This window comes from Diabrotica virgifera, chromosome 1 (assembly GCF_917563875.1).
Source record: "Diabrotica virgifera virgifera chromosome 1, PGI_DIABVI_V3a".
Lineage (NCBI taxonomy): Eukaryota > Metazoa > Arthropoda > Insecta > Coleoptera > Chrysomelidae > Diabrotica > Diabrotica virgifera.
Genome location: NC_065443.1, coordinates 313,755,784 through 313,778,496, shown reverse-complemented (window position 1 = coordinate 313,778,496; position 22,713 = coordinate 313,755,784). Strand labels below are relative to the sequence as shown.

The following is a 22,713-nucleotide window of genomic DNA, read 5'->3' as shown; positions in this document are numbered from 1 at the left end:
CCAAATCAAATAGGGCCCCTTGCCCCTGACAGTGGCGGAACTACGGGGAGAAAATAGGGAAATTCCCTCCCTCCTGGGAAAACAGGGTCCAAAATGGTTGAAAAAGGAAAAGAAAATGGTTGAAACATAAAAATATATTAGCTGACATGAAACTTTACGCCACATATACAGACCTATTCAACCCAATAAACACCCTAGTTAGGGAAATTAATGAAACTTAATGCGTATATATTCTTTTAAGTGGTTTGGGTTTATCTTATTTATGTCTTTTGGTAGATGTTTCATTGGAAATTGGAAGTTCTCCCTAAGGCAAATTTTGCTTTCCAAGGCAAATTTCTAGATCCGCGACTGGCCACTACAGACATACTAAAAACAAGCTTATGAATACGTACGACATAGAAGAACTGTATACTAATGTAGGTAAATTTAGACTTTAAACAAGCTTTTGTTAGTGTGAATAAAAGAGACAAAATAGAGGGAACTTGCACATAAAAATATTATTGCATAAAATTGTTAATTTATGTTTAAAAATATTATATTCAAAATATTAAGTCTTAATAATTAATAGTTTACGTACAATAACTAATAGCTTTGTTCTAGCATCAGTTTCAAACGGTTTGAAACCATCAGCGAATGGTGGACCAGCGCGAGTAGAGGGGATAGCACTGGTGACTGTATTATTATTATGTTCTCTCACTGACCAACAGGGCTTTTCATTCACAGTCATTTGTTTCGAGCTTCTGTCATGTGTCACATAATATTAATATATCTACGTCATACGTTATTGATATAACCAATGATACAAACCAAAGACGTATGACGTAGATATATTAATATTATGTGACACATGACAGAAGCTCGAAACAAATGACAATCGATGAAAAGCCCGATGAAATGCCACCGTAGATGATGGCATCTACGGTGCCATCACACGCTGCCCGGAGATATACCAAGGGAGGCAGAATAGCTTATCGGCTCCGTTGCGTGGTTGCGTGCGTCTCGGGACAACGAATTTTAGGGTCCTGCAACGAAAAGTGCGAATTTTGTTATGAAATTTGGTATGTGGGGTTATAATAATATTTGGAACAACTTGCTCAAATAACTTTTTCCGATATCTCTAACTCAAAGCAAAATATCGGTAATTTCTGGTGTTTTTGAATTCGCAGTAGGCCGCGTTTAGAATTAAAAAAATTTAGTTGAGTATCTTAAAAAATTTGAAGCTTCATTATGTATGGACTGCAAAACTTCAAATCTGTATTTATTTTGATATGCGAGGTATCTATTTACAAATAGATGGAATTGAACAAATAAACGACACAAACTTTGGTATTAAACTTTTACAATTAGACTAACTATTTTTAAAATGATATGATATCATGAAATTATGAATTAGGATGATATTATGAAATGTAAATAAAAATGGTCAAAAAATGGGGCCTTAAATTACATTTTTTGTCGCATTTTTTTGCTAGTGCAAATTTGTCTAGATATTTTACAGTTAGGATGGTTAGGTATAGCCTCCCCTATTGTAAAAATCACGAGCCGCCACTGGCTAGAACAAACCTAATAATAGTTGCGCGCCCAAATTAACCGTTTCGAACAACTTCAAAATAAGCTTGTGTCTGACGTCACCAACCATAAGGTTTATCATTGTTCTCGTTGGGCTAGTGGCAAACGTGCACTGTGAAGACAATATTTTGACATTTTAAAGATTTTCATTCATTTCTAATGTTGTCTTTATAGTTTAGGGACCGTTCAAGTATTACGTAACGCAGGTGGGGGTCAAAAAGCTTCAAAAATTGCGTTACTCAATAGTTAAACGCACATTAGAGTGCGTTATACGTAGGGGGAGGGTGGGTCAAAAATCTTCAAAAATCGCGTTACGTAATACTTACGTAATACTTACGGAAATACATTTTTATTGTACAACCTATCTCAAATGCCAAATTATATTACCAATGCCATTGCCATTAAATTATGGAAGTATGTACATAGATACTACTAAAAAATTAGGTACTTATACAAAGAAAGGATGTTTTATATAAATATATATTATTAGTTTAAAATTTGAATTTCATTCTCACATAAAGAAATAAAAAATATTTTATGGATAAAACTTCATTTTATCAAAGTTTTATTCCATTAATTTTTAATAATTAGCAGAGCCATAGATCCATGGGGGAAAATATTTACATTCCAAAAGTCTTGTGCTATACTAATCAAACTGTCAATAAGACCTGCGTCATATTCTATTAAAATATAAGTAAATTTTTAATTATTTTTAAACTCTATCTGCTACGCAAAAAAACCAATATTTTTAAATAGAAACATTTGCAACTATAGGTACTTGTGCATTGTACAGCCGGTTCCTAAAAAAACTGATACGACTCTTAGTAAGATTTGATCATGTTGAGCAGTGTATTTGATTGATCTGACATTATATTTATTATGACAGACAAATAATAAAATAAACAAACAACAAACAACTGATCCATGAAAAAACTAATAAATATTTTAGAAAAATTTAAACGCAGGATGAAAGATTACATTATTACCGAGGGCGGAAGCCCCTTAGAATAAACAAGCAGTTTATATTGAATGAAATATTTGAAATTAAATATCACACTTTTTTTATTTTCAGCCCTGTAACTTATTAAAATAAATATTATAGAAGTTTTCAGGGACTTTCAGCCCTCGGTAATAATGTAGTCTTTCATTCGTAGTTTAAATTTTTCAAAAGTATTTATTAGTTTTCTCAGGATTCGAAAAAAAAATGAATACAATTAAAATACATTGAGAATTTTGACATGCGTCACAATTTTGCATCAACTCAATGTAAAATTCTAAACTGTTGAATTCCAGTTTCCCTAATTATTTGACATCAAAAGACATAAGAAACTATTTGTAGATGATTGAAATCTGTATTGAAAACAACTGTTAAAATTGGTCTACGTAATTAAACATATTCCAAAATTTTGTAAAAATGTAATACATTTCAGTTTTCAGCCCAAACTTAGGCCACACACAATGCAATAATGTTCACATTTTTGAACTGTCAATATTTTTATTTTATCATCTATTGTTTAAAAACAATACAGTTGATAAGATACCCTCAGTTGCGGAGAAAGTATTAATAATAAAGATTAATAATAAAGTCTAATAACCGTGGAACAGAATAAGCTATCTGACAAATTTTAAGATTTGGCAGTGACATTGACAGTATGTAAATATACTACATTCGCTCTCGCGAGATTTTTTTTAAGACATTTGGAATAGGAAACGTACAACACAAAAATTCCTACCTCACACTATTAACTGCTAAAATCAACTCAAATCAACTTAATCTTTCATTAAAAAAAGAAGAATTTTTAGAAATAGTGGGAGTGTCTACTAATCTCATAAAATTTTGTGAAGTTTATTTCTACAAAATATTTTTATTTTGTACAATAAATAATTTTCTCATTTGCTATCAATACATTATAATGGTTTAAATAAATAAATATTGATTGGCGTAAGGTGTATGTTATTTTTATATCTGTTTACTATTAATAATATTGGATATGAGCAGGTGCGTTGGTTTTGTAGTAATTTTCAGTCACTTCTGACAACTGAATTTTTCAAAAAAGAAATTACTAATGTCAGTGTCAAAAAAAATCTCGCGAGAGCGAATGTAGTATATTAAGTATTTATCCTTCAAAATACACTGCTCAATTTTCTACAAAATACGCGTCAAGAGTCGTATCAGTTTTTTTTGGAACCAGGTGTACATTGTAACATTGGTTATATTTGGTTGATAGATTAGACTCTCGGTCTCGGTTTTCTAACAACAGTAACAACACAACTTTTTTTTTAAATCCAAAACGTTCGTCCCTTATAATAATTGTAAATATTCCGAATATATTTCTGGTCGTAATATTTTGTAACAAACAAAACTAAAACCTATAATTTTTAAATATTTTAGATTCATAAACAAAGAAGAAAGAAGAAAACTTAAAAATAAACAAAACTTTTAGTAATAAAAGTAAGACTAACTAAAACATATTTTTATAAACAATTTAAACATGCTTATACTTACTTATTTGTCTTAACATGTGATCAATTTCAGTTTAAAACTAAATAAACTGATTATGAGCTATAGAGGAACACAAATAATACCTTGGAATTTCCAATTAAATACGATGAAAATGGAATTAGTACAATCCCCAAAACAAACTTTTTTTTTCTTTTGAACTTTTATTTTATATAAATCGACTTTTACATAGGAGTTTTAAGTGAATGTGAATGAATTTGTAAATCATATTTTCGAAATATCCTAGCGGTTCTGTTGTCGATATCAGGTAGAGCCTGGGTCGTGACGCCAGACCCGTTTATAAGCGTCTCTGAAGAAATTTGAATTTTATTGCATTTTCAAAGCCGCCTAATAAGCGTATGAGTTAAAAATATTTGTTTTTTTTTGCATGCATGCGTTTTAAGATCACGTTTACCTTATATTTTTTAATATTATTTTAACATTTAAAAATATATGCAAGTTCCCTATTCTGGAAGACATCCGTAATCTTTGTACCTAACAAATCAGCCTCATAAAAATTCTGTAATCAGTTAGAGTAAGACTGACTCTCTATTTGACATCAATGTGGAAGTGAGACAGGGAGATGCACTATATTAATAATGCTGTTCAACCTAAGATATTTAGTTCTTGGGCAGTCATCAGAAAAACTCATGTAACTGGCCATATATATAAATACCCAAACAGTACAAATTACTGCATACTGCATATGCAGATGATACTATAACAGCAACGACTAATGAAGAAGAAGATGCAAAAACAACAAAGATTGGGAGAAGGGTACAACGCATAAGAGACACAGATCACCTACCTCCTAAGAGAGTTAAGTGATCTGTGACAAGAGAGGTCTGCATGCCTGCATGGAAGGAGATAGACAGCCAGTTTTGGCAGAGTATAGACGTAAGTAGTGAGTTTAGCCAGTTAATACATAGTTAAATACTAAATACCCATCCAGGGTTATAATGCCAAAAGGAGGAGTGTTAATTATTTATTAAAAACCGTATTGTATTAATTGTATACGTGTTTGTTAAGTATTATAGCTTATAGCCACTACTTCACTGGTCTGTTTCAATTTTAATTTTGTCTGTAATATGTAATTAAGCTTCGATTTACTAGGTGTACCTGTGAAGTTTCATAGTAAAAAGACTCTCTGGAGTATCTGAAGTACGGTGTGTCAAATATATACTGCTATTAGCCACAACCAACACCTCCTTGTAAGTAATTTAATTTAATGTAAGAATGAACATTTGTGAAATAATGAAAAGAGTAAAATGCAAAAAAGATATCACAGACAAGTTACCAGCAAGAGGAAAACTACATAAATAAATGAATCTATATCGTAAGTTCTTTTCTCTGGTTATATACTCTAGCGATACTAGGGAGCGAATAAAGCACAGATCACTTAACTCTCTTAGTAGAGGAGGTAGATGATCTGTGGAATAAAGTAACGTTAATGCAACCTATTTGCGTCTATGCGTTAATGCGTCTATTTATGAACCTTGACGTTAATGTATGAATAAAAGGAAATGATTTAATAAATTTAAAAAAGTTTAACAATAGACATATCTACCGACAAATTTGTAGATACCGCAACACTGGACTTCCATCGATATTTCGATTGATAGTGTTCAAAACAAAATGTCATCGAGAGATTTCTACAATCGTTGATTGTGAAATTTTTTGGTGTTATAAATAGTATAAATATTTAAGTATATAATAGTATAAATTATTAGATTATTATATTATGTCGCAGAATTAAAAACGGATATATTAGAAATTAGTTAAATACTAATCCCCGTCCTCGCATATCGCAAACGTTTGCCTAGGCTTTTGACATTATATTGACATTTGACATAACATTGACACGCCTGGCCTGACAGTAAAAAAAAGTTCTAGTTCTAAGTTCTAATGGCAAAATGGCGTTGATTTATAGGGGATAAGTTTGTGTTTTTATGAATTTTTTCCAGAGTAAATATTAAATATAAGTGCCAGTTTAATACATGTGGATGCTTTTGATCTTAAACATATAGGTACGTATATGTAGCATATATTCAAGGTATATTTTAGCTTTGGCGGGAAATATGTAAAGATCTATTGTTTTCAAATTGAAACATTAGCTAAAATGCAATCAGTTAAGATTCGAAATCTTTATTACTATAACAGATATAAATTTATGTTCGTTTTGTGTTAAGTGGACTAGATCTAATCGCCTTATTTCCGTCTGTCTTCTGCAAATATTCTAACTTTACACATGAGTTTCAGATAGGGTTTTTTTTAATGTGGCGTTGCACTCTTTATCTGCTTATGGTTGTATGTCAGATACATGTAGGCATTTCAGTTTAGTCTTTCTTCATCATTTGTTAATGGTATTCAAGTTTTGAGTCTTTTTGACCATATCACTTCTGCCATTTGATCATTTCATAAGTTATCTCAGTTGTTGTGCTTACTGACATACTTAAGTCATTTGTATGACTCTGCCCACTATGCATATTTACACATGCACCTATACAGCGGCACTAGAGTGATGGAATTTGTTAGCCTTTGTTACACACTATTAGGCTACATACATGAAGGTGACTGCAAGCAAATTGGGCGATATTTGTATGGTACTTGCGTGAGGCTGAGTCTTTTTGTCTGTTGTGTTAGTAGTATAGATATTATCAATGTGAAGTGCACGTGTTTGTTGTTACTTACACATCACAATGGAGAAGGAATATGCTGAAACTATAAAGTCTGTTTTAAAGGTCTCATCTAGTGTACTGTTCTGTTGTTTGGTCACCTTACACTTTGGTTAATACTGAAATACTTTAGAGAGTTCAGTGTAGGTTCCTGATGTATTGTTCCTTCAAGGTTTCCATTCCTTATTCTTACACATGTATGCTTTTGTTAACTGCTTACTGTTCTTTATCTTCTCATAGAGAGATATTAGATTTTCTGTTTGTAGTTAAACTTAATAAATTGTCCTGAACTCCTTGGATCTGGTATTGGCTTGGTCAAATTGCTTAGGAACACTAACAGCTTACTAGAGAGGTGTTATGTAGATTATTTCATTCATAGGAGATTCTGACCAATAGAAAACTGCAGAAATCTAAATCAAACTGATAATTTTTGATAATTTCCTGTCGTCAAGTATATTACGTCAGATGCCCTTCGTTGCTACGAAAAAATACATTCAGTGACGGTAATGACAATTAATGTTTTAAAAATTATAAAAGTGATGACTTTGATCCGTCAAATTTTTGTAACAACTGTGTTTAATTTTACTAATTTGTACTTACATAAATAAATTACAATAAAATTTTGGTTTTGAACAGTTTTAATCATGAAATAATCGCATCAAATTGCACTCGATCTCTAAAATTAATATAGAATTTTTGCTCTCGTGACACTTTGACATAATTTCACTCGCCTCCGGCTTGTGAAATTAAAACTGTCAGAGTGTCACTCGGGAAAAATTCAATAATTTTAGAGCTCTTGTGCAATTACTACTGATAATTTCAATTCTTCTAGAGGTGTTACCTATGTAATTTTTATTTTTTGTATCTCTATTACAATTGGTATATGTTCTTTTTTGTAAATGGTTGTAACCAGTGCTGTTTTTGTGACTGTATGCGCCGGTACGCCATACCAGTACCTCTTGGGACAAGAAATTAAAAAAAAAAAACAACAAAATTATAGACAAATTCCTGAATTTTTTCCTTGCTCCCAAATAGCTTTAAAACGCCTTTATTAAGGCTAAATTTAAAAAGTTTTCCCGGGGGTGGACCCCCTTATGAACACTCCCCAGACCCCACGGAACATTGCGTACCGGAACCGTATTGTTACAAAAACAGCACTGGTTGTAACTGTTAATAAATAAATAAAGAGTATTGACATAGTATGTAAGACTCTGTTAGGGAACTTGTAAAAGAAGGTAAATATACTGTGGAAGTAAAAACAAAATTTTCTGATGACTATGAGACTAGTAAAAAAATCCCGAAATAGTTATTGACTTCGAAATAGAAACTTCAACTGTCAAGCTACACCGGGAGAAATGCTAAAAATATTTAATAAAAATATGTTTGTATCGTAATAGTGTGTACAGTAAGGTCTCTTTTTATGCGGATTATTTGAATGCGATTTTGAAGTTGTGCGGTTTGTATTTCATACAAAAATTTCTATTATTAACAACTAGTATAATTAATATCAACTATTCCCATCCAGATGTCAGTAATCTGAGAATTTACAATTCGGGTATTCCCCTTGTTACATGATGTAGTATGTAGCTATAGGGCTTTTCATCAATTGTCATTTGTTTCGAGCTTCTGTCATATACAGTAGAACCCTGATTATCCGTGCTCCTAGGGACCGGACGTTGGCACAGATAATTGAAAAGCACGGATAATCCGAACATTTATTTCTTATTGTAATACATATGTACGTATATCAATACATATACCTCTACTATAAAAAGACAACAGAAAAAATAAATCTTTCATTACGAGTCTCCCTCTCCGTGTATAGAGTTTCCGTCAAGTGATTTACAGTGACGATATTTTGATAAAACCTCAAAAATGCAATTTGAGTAAGAGAAAATCATAGCACGGATAATCCACAGCCCGTATAATCCGCACACTGATAATCAGGGTTCTACTGTATTGTATAATCTGTGTATAATATTAATATACATGGATTATATGACAAATGACAGAAGCTTGAAACAAATCACTGTGAAAGAAAAGCCCTATTACATCAATCTGAGTTTTGCATTGAAAGGTATAACCCGTAATTGTTTTGAAATTAAATTTAAATGTTTAAGTATTTAAGAGTTTAAATGTCGCTGATTTCAAGTTGCAGTATAATAAACAGAACATTTTGATTTCTGGATTGAAACATTTAATAAGTGTCATAAAGTTTTATGTTCCATTAAAAGAGGTTTTTGCAATCTCAATATCGTTAGTCTGCATTTTTACTTTCTTCTTTAAGATTTTATTTGACCCAATGAAGAAAAAAAAAACATCAGAGACATACAATTTTTGGTGGACACACGTTTACCATTTTATGTGATTTTAGAAAAATACGGAATGTATCCCTACTTTTTCAATTCAAATAAAGTCTTTTTTTATGCTATTTTTTTATATGCGCTTTTCTGTAGAACGTATCCACTGCATAAAACGAGACCTTACTGTATTAAAGGCTATCAGATTTCAGCATCCTGGTGCCGCTGTGCATGTGTAAATGTGCTCCCGGTATCAATAGTTTATACTAAGTTTGACCAAAGCCTTTGGGCTTGCTATTCTTAGAATAGATCTTACTATTCATCATCATCAGTGGTGCTATATCCCTATAAAAGAGCCTCAACCTTCACAAGTGTATTACGCCAGTCAGTTCTATCCATTCCCAACTGTTGCCAGTTTGCTGCAACTATTTTTCTACCATCTTCATCTACACCATCCTTCCATGTGACTTTTGGCCTACCTCTATTTCCCCCCAAACCTAACAATCCTTCCATGTGACTTTTGGCCTACCTCTATTTCCCCCCAAAGGATCCTTCTAGGAGGGTTGTTCTGCTGTGATCTTGCTAGATGTCCTGCATATCTTAGTCTTCCTATTTTGACAAGGGATACTACGTCTTTACCACTAAATATGTTTATATCTGTGGTATATCTCGTACTTGTACCTCCTCCTCCAAGCACCATTTTCACAGATGCTACAGAATATTCCTCTCAGGATCCTTTGTTCAAATATAAGATCTTACTATTAAAGCCTAGAATAAAAAGTAAGCAAATACATATGAAACAAGAAAAATAGATTGGAATTTAACTGGAATTACATAAAATTAAGTTTAGACATGTGCCTGAACAAATTAGTTTCTCTTAGGTCTAACAAAAAATCTTTAAAGTCATTTATATGGGCATTTATAATGTCATTTATTTGGGCTTTGACTAAGACCCAGTTTTTCAGTAAGAAGTTAAAATTTTGGGTAGGTAACCTAGGTTAAATTTTAACTCTCCTAGCGTTTTTCAGTACTTTAAACCAGTTCTGAAGTTATTTCCTTGTGGCATTTTTATAATTAAGTATTTCCGATGGGAAATAAGCCACAATTTTACTAAAAAAATGAATTTATTAACGTTTCAACGCCCAAGTCGGGTGTCATTAGAACCCGACTTGGGCGTCAAAACGTTAATAAATTCATTTTTTTAGTAAAATTGTGGCTTATTTCCCATCGAAAATACTTAACTTTAAACCAGGTTAAAAAATCTTGACTAGCTAACCACTGTTTTTCTTCTGTACTTGCGTATGTGTGATTCGAGAGGTACATAATTGGTTTGACAGAAAAATTCTTTCATAACTTAATTTAATAATAACAAGGTATAAATTATATGATTCTAATCTAATGCATTCACTGCACCTATGCGCAAACATAACCACAAAACTTGGAGGTAAGTTAACTGATCTAGTGAGTGTCAGTTAAAATCTTGGGTAAATTAAACTGGTTTAACCACTAACCTAATACTGAAAAACTGATTTTCTATAAATATTTGACTGACCGAAAATTAAATAGGTTAACCTATCACTAAAAATCCAGTCCTTAGCCAGGGGTTGCATTTTCGAATTCATTCAAGCATATTTTGCATATGAAAGTAGAAAAAATTTCTTGTGTTTTTGACTACTTTGTGTACAAATTTTTTCATATACGACGACTTGAATGGGTCTGAACCATTCAAATTTCGATGCTCGTATATGAATTAAAGTAATTATTGTCATTTCAGTTATCACTGAGCCCGTGTAAGATTTCAACTGATATTTTTTAATCGTTTTATACAATATTTTTACACTGAACTTATATTTTAACATTAGATGCGTCTTAATAAATTCGATCAGCTCTATTTTTTTACGGCAGATACTGAACGACCATATTTCATGCCCTTTCAGCTAATTTACAAGAAACAATTGTTTTAGATGACAAAATCACCATAAATTAGGTTAAGTAAAATTGTCAATAATTATTCTTCTCTCTCTTTTTATTTGAGTTTTGGTTGTTTGAATTTGCAGTGTTACTGGTGCAAATTCTTTTCATATACATATAACAATAAAAAACGAACATGACTGTATTAATTTACAACAAGATATTCAAGGTATATCCACATTCTGTAAAAATAATGATTTTAACTTAAATAAATCAAAATGTAAACTATTGACTTTTTCTAGAAACCGAGAAATCAGAAGAACAGATTATTTTGTTAACGAAGGAATACTTGAAAGGCTAATAAAAATCAGAGATCTAGGGGTGTTATTCACTAGCACATTCTCCTTTAATGAGCACATTCTCAAACTAACTAATGATTGTTATTCGCGGTGTGCAAGTACTTGGAAGGGGAAACGAGAAACGACCCTGCGCAAGTCGCGGAGAAATATTGCAACGATCTTAAATAATTCATATTGTCAATTGAAATTGTCAAATTGAGGTATATTTCATACCTTCTGTCAATGAAGCAGAAAAATTATATATTGCTCCACAATATTGGTATGATATGCAATTATTATATAAAGGTACATTTAATTAATTTTATTTTGCTTGCAGTACTGCATTTTAATAACTAATTTTATTTACTACATACAATTGTTGACGTTTTCATAACATAACCTGAATCTTATTTTTTCTTCTTATTATTTTTTTGGACTATGGCCTTGACAATTATCCAGTAACCAGGACTAATATAATTGGCCAATATAATTAAAAGTGCGAATTTTAGTATATAGCGTAGAAATAGGGGTCGCTTTGCCGAACTTGCACGGTCCCAATAGACAGTTATGCTTTATCCTAAGATCCAGTAAAGAATTTTATTCTGACACTACAATTAAGCTTTTTAATGCATATGTGAGGTCAAAACTCAAATATTGTTGTACCATATGGAGTCCCTCTACCATATCACATCGTGATATGATAGAGAGAAAGAAGAAGAGATCAGAAGAAATTTTTAAGGTATTTATATCTGAAGTAATTTGGGATTTATCCTCTTAAGGTTTCCTATAACTTGCAGAGAATGCTTTTTGACACTGTGTTATTGAGCGAAAGATGTAGAAATGCCCAAATCATTTTCATATTTAATATAGTTTATCAAATCATAGATTCTCATACGATTATTTCATTTGTAAATTTTAATGTACCAGACCAAAGACTTAGATGTAGACACACTTTACTTAAAATAACTCTAGAATACGCAAACTCCCCCATGGCAAACTGCTTAATGGCAATTAACGATTTTATCGTGAGTGAAGACCTTGACCTATCTAATATGAAAAAGAGTACTATATTACATAAACTGTGATACCCTTATTTATTGTTTTAAAGTGTATTTATTTTATTGTATTGTATAAATTGTATGTTATTATTTATTTGTATTGACCAACTGTGTGTTTATAATTGGCATCATTGCTGTAAATGTGCAGTATAAATAAATAAATAAATAAATTTTGAAGAACATTCGAAAATATACATTTAGATTGTGGTATGAAATTTGTCATTTGAGTTACAATCAAATTTATATGAAAAAATTCGATTGAATTCGAAGGTATGACCCCAGATCTGAGGATTGACTAGTCACATCTAGGAGCACTGGAACTTTGAGGTTTAACTATAACAGGTTTACTGCCACGAGTACCAAATGTGGTACACAGTTAACTTGCCATTTATGCTGCAGCTCTTCTAGAGCATGTTGACCCATGAGGTCATGACGATTTTTATTTGTTAGTTAAGTTCCAAGTTATACTGAGTACCAAATTTGGCCTTCAATATTTGAGTTTATCTTCTGGACTGAGTAGCATATATGGTACTCAAATGACTCTTTGGTATCACAGGGAAAAAGAGGCAGGCAGTCAACTTGATAACATATAGATGTACTAGTTATATTGTTTACTGAACAGTAACTAAAATGTATGTTATTTTAGGTAGCTCTTTTTGGCGATAACATGTCTAATGAAGAGATAGTTAATACTGTTTTAGAAGGTATAGCTAAAGTAAAAGACTACATTGATTATATTGATAAAGAAATATGTTTAAATAAAAATTCATCCGATGAGGAAACAAAGGAAGTCATAGAGAAACTATTTAGTCTTTCAAAAGCAACTAAAGACAAATTTGACGATTATTACAAAAATAAACAAAAAGAGAGTGAAGAATCCCAGACTGATAAATCAGTGCCTAACAATGTTGCGAATGGATTAGATTCGAGTGTTGAATCGGAGTATTGGACTGAGAAAACTATTTTACTAGATGATAGCCACAATGCAGATGACCAAAATGCATCTAATGGAAGTAAGTTTTTTATTTATTTTCCATGGTTGTCTGATCCTCTAAAAACCATATGAACAAGCTGAATTTGGCTGATGATGTCAATTGTAGGACTCAAGAAAATGACTACACTATTGTCTATATGACCTTTACACTATATCTACCTTTTTTTAGCCCTACAGTTAAAAAGTGAACAAGATGTGAAAAAACTTGAAATATTATTTTGTATTAAATTGACTTTTTTTAATACTTACAGAAGGAATTTTGAAGTTGGTCTTCAGTTTTCCAATGCTTCGTAAGGCAAAGGCAAGGCCACGTTCATATTCTTTTAAGATCCTATTTAATATGTTGATACTGGTGCCAATTAATTGAGTGTTTAAGTGAATGACACTCAATTTTGAGGGGTCACCACCCCACTCTGATTTATTCTGAGAGAGCCTCTCTGTAGGTTGAGAAAAAGGTTAATGATATTACCATGTGGCCATAGATCTTGTCCCACATCTGCTTTTTTAGTATCAGGTAACATAAGTTTAAAGGAACTTTTGGTATGTCTGTTTTGATCTATATTTTCTCACATATTACCTCATTGTCCGGTTTTTTGTATTTTAAAAAATCAAGTATATGTTGCACCTCTGTTTTTGGAGAAAACCCAGATATAAATATTGCTGATTGTTTTGCTGTATTGATGCTTGTTTCTTTAATTGGATTGGGTCGATTGTTGTTTTTTGGCCAGTTTTTACGTTGTACTAGCCTCCAACCTTCCTAGATATTTTCTGGATTTTCGATTTCTTGAAACTTGAAATGGAGATTTTTTTTTACATTTAATGTTTTGTTTAGGTTTCAAAGTGACAACTGTTAGCAAACTGATCTGACTGTGATGCATTCACGGAATGTCTGTTAGGTACGAAACATCAAATTCATTTTCAGTATTACTGCTTTTTTTCATTGTTATGTGATGTTTTAATCGTCGCTATCTTCAGGGTTCGTGACGTCTGTGCGTTGACGATATCTGTTGATGCTTTTTGTTTGCCTAGGGATTTACTATCCTGACATCATAGAACCTTTCGTTTCTCTTCCAACTGTTTACTGGTTTCTTCATGAGATTTTGTGGAGAATTTCATTTTTCTCCACAAGCAACTTAATTACCTCGTAGAGCTGTTTCTCGTGGCTCCAAACATCATATGCTGCATAGGCTGGAACATGGAAACATTTGGCACTTTTTTGAGTTACCTTTGAATTACCTTCATTTGGGAAGCCTGGGGGTAGGAGTTGCAATTTTTTTGTTGCTCCCAAAATTGAAATTCTCAGCAAAATTTAGCTTGTAAGTTATATTTTATATTACACTGTATTTTGCAAATTTACTGGTATAAATTGGAAACACTCATTTAATATACAGGGTGTTTAGTAAAGAATGACCTTAGATTCCCGAGCTTAAAATAGGTTGATTTAAGCTAACTTACCTTAGTACGAAAGTTGATAATAACTGAAATACAGGGTGTCAAAGTTAAACTTTTATTTTATTTATTCTTGAATATTTCCTGACAGGCATGGGATAACAACACAAAATTTGGTAAGCGGTGGTTTTTTGGAATGAGAAATATAAATTCGCCACCAAAAATGATGTATATCCCAGAGGGCGCCACAGATGTCTTTCAGCGCTCATTTAATACATTCAATTTTTTTTTATCCCCCACTCTACATACCTTCTGAATCAAAATTTTTATTCTTATAATATTTTTACTTAAAAAAGGTATACTACATTTATCTCGCTAAACTCAACCGTTTTCGAGATAAACGCATTTTAAATCTGTGATACAACATAATTTTTAGCATAATATCATTGTAGTTACACCCGAAAAATAAACTTAAAACCATATTCATTGTGCCAGTTTTCATATTTATGTCATTGCATCGCAAATTCCATTTGAAGAAATTTGTGATACAGTTTTGTAAATTTTTATGGTTTTATAACTAAGTACAATGATAATGTAAAAAATTATGTTGCCTCGCAGATTTAAAATGCGTTTATCTCGAAAACGGTTGAGTTTAGCAAGATTAATGTAGTATACCTTTATTAAGTAAAAATATTAAAAGAAGAAATATTTTGATTCCAAAAGTATGTAGAGTGGGTAATAAAAGAATTGAACCTATTAAATGAGCGTTGAAAGGCGTATGTGGCGCCCTCTGGGTAATATATCATTTTTGGTGGCGAAATTAGATTTCTTGTCACAAAAAAAACCCGATTACCAAATTTCGTGTTATTATCGCATGTCTGTTAGGACAAGGAAATATTCAAGAATAAATAAAATAAAAGTTTAACTTTGACACCCTGTATTTGGGTTATTATCAATTTTCGTACTAAGGTAAGTCAGCTTAAATCGACCTATTTTAACGTCAGGAATCTAAGGTTAAGCTATGGCCCATTCTTTACCAAACACCCTGCCTAAAAATGAGCAGCAATCATGTTCATTTTTTATTGTTAAGTGATATTTTTTTGTTGTTTCAGTTTCCACCAACGATACACCAGAGCCCGTGGATAATTTGGACGGTGAAACTACAACTACAGACGAACCAATGGCTAAAACGAGGCGCAAAAATAAAAAGAACCCACAAGACAGTGAGGTTGACAAAAGTGATAATACTACAAATGATAAACTAATTGATACTTCACAAGAGGAAACAGCAGTAGAGGAAACAACTGTGGAAAAGGATAACAAGGATAAAGAAGATCCTCCAACACCTCCAGAAGAAACAGAAACCGAAGAGGCCACAGTGGAAAAAGATTCTCTGACAACTCAAGAGGAAATAGCAGCTGAAGAGACAACAGTGGAAAATGATAACAAAAATAAAGAAGATCCTCTGCCAACTCCAGAAGAAACAGCAATAGAAGCGGCAACAGTGGAAAAAGATAAAAACAGAGACGATTCTCTGTCAACTCAAGAGGAAATAGCAGCAGAAGAGACAACAGTGGAAAAAGATAACAAAAATAAAGAAGATTCTCTGACAACTCAAGAAAAAACAGCAGTACAAGAGACAACTATGAAAAAAGATAAGAAAGGTAAGAAAAACAAAAATAACGAAGATCCTCTTACAAGTGATGCTGCTGAAAATACTCCAGAAATAACAGCAGTGGAAGAGACAACTATAGAAAAAGATAAGAAAAACAAAAATAAGGAAGGTCCGCTTACAAGCGATGTTGCTGAGGAGACTCGAGAAACAACAGCAGTGGAAGAGAAAACTATGAAAAAAGATAAGAAAGATTCTCTTACAAGTGGTGCTGCTGAAAAGGTTCAAGAAAAAACAGCAGTACAAGAGACAACTATAGAAAAAGATAAGAAAAACAAAAATAAGGAAGATCCTCTTACAAGTGATGCTGCTGAAAAGACTCAAGAAACAACAGCAGTGGAAGAGACAACTATGAAAAAAGATAAGAAAAAGAAAAATAAGGAAGATCCGCTTACAAGTGATGCTGCTGAAAAGACTCAAGAAACAACAGCAGTGGAAGAGACAACTATGGAAAAAGATAAGAAAAAGAAAAATAAGGAAGATCCGCTTACAAGTGATGCTGCTGAAAAGGAAGATAGAACTGAAAAAGATAATGTGGATGCTGCTGATGCGGAAGTTAAGACAGAACCTCCAAGAATTCGATTGGTAGATTTAAATAAACTGATTGATCCCAACATACGAAAAAAGGTGACATTTGACAGTTCTATTATAGTCCTAAGTAGTTCTGATGAGGAAAATAGTGTTCCACAAGTTACAAATACCAAAAACACTAGAAGTAATTCTAAAAAATCAAGTGAAAATGTCGATAATAAATCAAAATCCAACTCTACTAAACGTAAAGATAAGAACAGCACAGTTTCTGTGGATGCTGACAATGAAGCAGAAATTAAAATCTCAGATTCTGAATCAGACAGTACTAGTAGAAAATCAAAGAGACTAAAATCCGTGCAAAATAACAAAGTTTTAATGAGAGAGAGTCTTAAAGCTAAATTCAAGAGACCATCAAAGACAACGAACAAAAAATCTGCAGCCGATAAGTCAGACGGTTCTTCTAGTGATTCTGACCATGAAAAATCAAAAACGTCTAAAAGATCTGGTGTACAACCGAGACGCAAATCTAATGATGTGAAGCTGAACAGCAAAGTGTATGTTCCATTACCTTTATATGGATGTGACAAGATGAAGGAGGTCTTTAACAAAAACCAAGAGAGCTTTGCAGTATTAAGGTAGAATTGTTAGAATATTTTTTATTATTGAGCTACTAACCAAAATATGTTTGTTCCCTTAACACGTTCATACCATCGTGTACCACATGTGCACGGCGGCTCATTTTAGCAGCCATCATGTACCACATGTGGTACATAGTGCATTTTTACTCTGGACTACTGGAAAATACAAGGAAAAGTTATTTACCAGCAATTTTATTGCTGGAATCGAATCTTATGATTGTATATATTAATAATTTAGGTATGCAAAGTCCGCATATAGTGTGCTACTTTTTTATAAACAAACTGGCGCCCGCAAATCGTGTTTTTTTCAATTTTTGCTCTATAACTTTAACTCTATAACTTTTGCTCTATAACTTTTTAACTACACCAAAACCACTCAAATAAAAATTCACTGTATTAAATTCTGCATAGAGACGTGTTTTTCCCGATTTACTTCGACGAAAATTTTCCCCGGAAAATGCGAGTTTTTCCAACAAAATCTTTAATTTTCAACTAAAATTTTAGATAAGTAATTGTTTATCAATAATTAAATAACTGGGTAATATAAAAGCTCTCTTCGTGTAGATTATAATTCCAGACGCCGATGGAAATTGAATGAAAAGTTTTGCAACAATTGAATTGTTAATTAAAAATTTACGGTCGCTATTCGCGGTGTGCAAGTACTTGGAAGGGAATTGAGAAACGATCGTGCGCGAATAGCGGAGAAATATTTCAACTTTCTTAAATAATTCATATTGTCAATTGAAATTGTCAAATTGATGTACATTTCATATCTACTGTCATTGAAGAAGAAAAATTATATGTTGCTCCACAATATTGATATGATATTGTAACAAAAACGAGCGTTCGGGTATTTATTTACAACTTTATTGATTTATTTATACAAGTTTACTTTACAAATTTTAGCTTAAAACTAACTCTATTTACAAATATGTCCTATTTATATATGCGATACAGTTATTCCAGAAATATCCGCGACAATCTTGATATATCTATACCTTCTGCCCATCTCTATGCCACTCCATTGTCTGAACGCACGCCTACGTGCGCTACAGAACTCTCGAATCGACGTGAATATTCTATTACGTCATTCTCTCGCGGTGTACCGTTATACGGGGGTCCGCCAAGAGTTCTCTACATACAATTGTTTACGTTTTGATAACATAACTTGTATCTTATTTTTTCTTCTTATTATTTTTTTGAACTATGGCCTTGACAATTATCCAGTAACCAGGACTAATATAATAGGCCAATATAATTAAAAGTGCGAATAAAGTTGCAGAGCGTAGAAATAGGTGTCGCTTTGCCGAACTTGCACGGTCCCAATAATAACCACAATAATTATGATACATAAGAATAACTATGATTTTTGTATAAAAGGACACTACTGTACCTATCTAACGTACTTTACAGAATTGAAATTGAACTATTTAAGTGGCCTCAGGAATATTTTAAAATTATAAACAATTTTTTGGCTTTTAAACAAATAGAATATCTCAGGAAATATTAAATTAAATTAAATCATAAAAATGGTATTGGAAAAAAAGCGACAGGACGCTTCTTTTAAAAGAAAAAACGTTTAATTGTGATGAGGGAATTTTAAAATGATAAACAATTTTTTGGCTTTTAAACAAATAGAATATCTCAGGAAATATTAAATTAAATTAAATCATAAAAATGGTATTGAAAAAAAAGCGACAGGGCGCTTCTTTTAAAAGAAAAAACGTTTAATTGTGATTAGTGGTTCCTGATATACAACCGGTCAAAGTTGACCGGCATTTACGGCAAAGATATAAACAATAGGATCATAATTTTCGAACCATCACCTTTTAATTTCGGTCCTCTTTCTCCACACCAATTTTCATATCTTTAAAATACTCATAACATATTATTATAATAAAAACTGTCGATATTACGAGTGAAAATTGCCAAAAATAGCAAAATTCCAATCAAAATTAGGTTGGAGAAAATGTAATCTCAACGGTCAAAATCGGTATACGTTAAAAAAATGCATTTTCTCGGCTTCCCATGGAGCAATTTTCTTCATTATTTTTTTGTTCCTTAGTAACTCGAGTAGAGCCATCTAACTAACGCATTATTAAATGTCAAACTTGCTTTTGTTTTATAATAGATTAATTTGTAGACTTTTTTAGATAAACTTACTACAAGTGTACATTTTAACGTTAAAAACAAATATTCTCATTTGACATAATTATACAGTATGTCCCTGTAAGTTGTATCCATATGGAAAACTTTTTTATTATTAATTTTACGAAAAAAAGTTATTCTTTATAAAAAGCTCTGCATGGTCCAAAACCTAAGATTCAACCATCAGATATCAAATTTTATGAATATTATACGGGGTATGTCAAAAAGTTTGAATTTCACTCAAGAGTAGCTTTATTTTTCACAATATTGAAAATTACTATTATGAATAGTTGTTTGGAATTAAAAACTATATTCTAATATGCAATTACATCCTTCTAATTGAAAAAAATTATTTTTGAAAAGTTATGGATAACTAACATTATTTTCAGTAATTTTAATTCTAATAACTCTTTTATTATTAATTTTACGAAAAAAGTGATTCATAATAAAAAGTTCTGCATGGTCTAAAATACTCTAAAACCTAAAATACAACCATCTTATGTCAATTTTATACAAGGTGTGTCAAAAAAGATAAATTTAGATCAAAAGTAAAGTACCTTTATAGTTCAAAATATTTCAATAAGAAGGATGTAATTACATACTGAAACACAGTTTTTAATTCTTAATAACTTTTCATAATAACAATTTTCGATATAGTGAAAAATAAAGGTATTTTACTCTTGAGCCAAATTCATATTTTTTGACATACCTTGTATAAAATTGATAAAATTTGACATAAGATGGTTGTATTTTAGGTTTCAGACCATGCAGAACTTTTTATTAAGAATCACTTTTTTCGTAAAATTAATAATAAGAGTTATCAGAATTGAAATAACTGAAAATAATGTTAGTTATCCATAATTTTTCAAAAAAACATTTTTCAATTAGAAGGATGTAATTGCATATTAGAATGTAGTTTTTAATTCCAAACAACTTTTCATAATAGCAATTTTCAATATTGTGAAAAATAAAGCTACTTTACTCTTGAGTGAAATTCAAACTTTTTGACATACCTCGTATAATATTCATAAAATTTTATATCTGATAGTTGAATCTTAGGTTTTGGACCATGCAGAGCTTTTTATGAAGAATGACTTTTTTTCGTAAAATTAATAATAAAAAAGTTTTCCATATGGATACAACTTACAGGGACATACTGTATAATTATTTATAATTCTGTATAATTATTTAAAAAGTCTTTATTTTAATAAAAAAATTAACAATTTTTAACACAAAATCAATGGGAAAATCATACAGAAGTAAAAAACTTCGTTTGTATAATGGTATAAAAAAGTTTATTAAAAACCATTAAAAGTCATCCAAAAGGATTCGCAAAACGTTTTCGATCTAGATCAGATCATCTTCAGTGCGTTCTGCTTAGTACATGAAACTAGCAACCTTATGAAATTGGTAACATCGAGAAATATGGTTTACATGATATTTATAGCGACTACAAGTCGATGTTAAAAGATTAAATGTGTTAGGAGTGCTCAAAACACTCGAAAAGCTGAAGAATAGAAAAGCTGCAGGTAAGGATGGAATACCAAACGAACTACTGAAATATTGTGTAGCAGCAATGACAGAACAATTAACAACATTAATTAACAAAATCATAAAACACGGTAAAATACCGGAAGAATGGAGAACGAGCGAACTAATCCTACTATTCAAAAAAGGAGATAAAAAGCAGCCAGAGAACTACAGAGGTATCAACTTGTTAAATACTACCCTAAAACTTACAACTAAAATCTTACAAGACGTAATGAATCAGAGGATAAGTTTAGCAGATGAACAACAGGGTTTTCGTACTGGAAGATCGTGTACAGATGCAATATTCGTCATAAAGCAAATTACTGAGAAATCACTAGAGTATAATAGACCAGCATTTCTATGTCTGATTGACTTAAAGAAAGCATTTGACAGAGTAAGACTCAGGGATGTAATCCACCTTCTGTATAATAGAGAAATCCCTCTAGATATCATAAAAACTATTGAGAACATCTACCAAAATAACAAGATGGAAGTCAGAATAGATGGACAACTTACAGAACCTGTAGATATAGGCAGCGGAATAAGACAGGGAGACTCATTGAGTCCTCTGCTTTTCAATTTAATCATGGATGAAATCATCAAAAACGTCAACAAAGGAAGAGGATATAGAATGGGAAACAAAGAAGTAAAAATACTCTGCTACGCAGACGACGCAATATTGATAGCCCAAGATGAAGATAGTCTGCAAAGATTAGTCCACAGATTTAACATAAGAGCAAAAGAATTCAATATGACAATTTCATCTCAAAAAACTAAAACTTTAGTAATCAGTAAAGAACCAATCAGATGCAAAATAGAAATTGATGGTATCAGTATTGAACAAGTAATGGAAGTAAAATACCTTGGAATTACATTGTCAAGTTACGGAGACCTAGACAAAGAAGTGAGAAATCAAGTACAAAAAGCAAATAGATTGGCAGGATGCCTTAATAACACTATATGGCGAAACCGACATATTAACACTGAGATGAAGTCAAGAATTTATAAAGCCAGTGTAAGACCAATAATGACATATGCATCAGAAACAAGACCCGATACAGCCACAACACAAAGACTACTGGAAACGGCAGAGATGAGAGTACTGAGAAGAATTACAGGAAATACACTGAGAGATCGAAAGAGGAACGAAGATATTAGAAGACAATGTAACGTACAGTGTATAAACGAATGGACACTAAATAGAAAAAAAGAATGGAACAACCATATAACCAGAATGGGGGAGACACGTGTGGTCAAAATAGCACGAGATAAATCACCAATCGGCAGAAGAAGTATCGGCCGACCGCGCAAAAGATGGAGCGACAACCTTCCATAGAGGTATCAATCCGCCAATGAACAAGCAGAATTGCTTATAAAGAGGAAGAAGAAGAAGAAGGAGTGCTCAAAGGGCAACATGGTTCCCTGCTCGATAAGAACTTGTGGTTCTTGCCAGTTCAATG

The 22,713-nt window shown here is 31.9% G+C and overlaps 1 protein-coding gene across 2 annotated transcripts in view; it reads left to right on the top strand.

The window, feature by feature from the left end:
* The first annotated feature begins 5,768 nt into the window (after positions 1-5,768).
* Positions 5,769-22,713, top strand: part of LOC126886299 (transcriptional regulator ATRX homolog) — a 140,286-nt gene continuing 123,341 nt past the window's right edge. The window contains exons 1-3 of one of the 2 annotated variants that reach the window (XM_050653173.1): positions 5,769-6,096; positions 12,998-13,364; positions 15,847-17,572. In XM_050653173.1, the coding sequence (XP_050509130.1) occupies positions 13,019-13,364; positions 15,847-17,572 (2,072 nt within the window). In that variant the 5' untranslated portion in view covers positions 5,769-6,096; positions 12,998-13,018. The remainder of the gene's footprint in view (positions 6,097-12,997; positions 13,365-15,846; positions 17,573-22,713) is intronic. The other variant, XM_050653181.1, reaches the window with a different exon arrangement.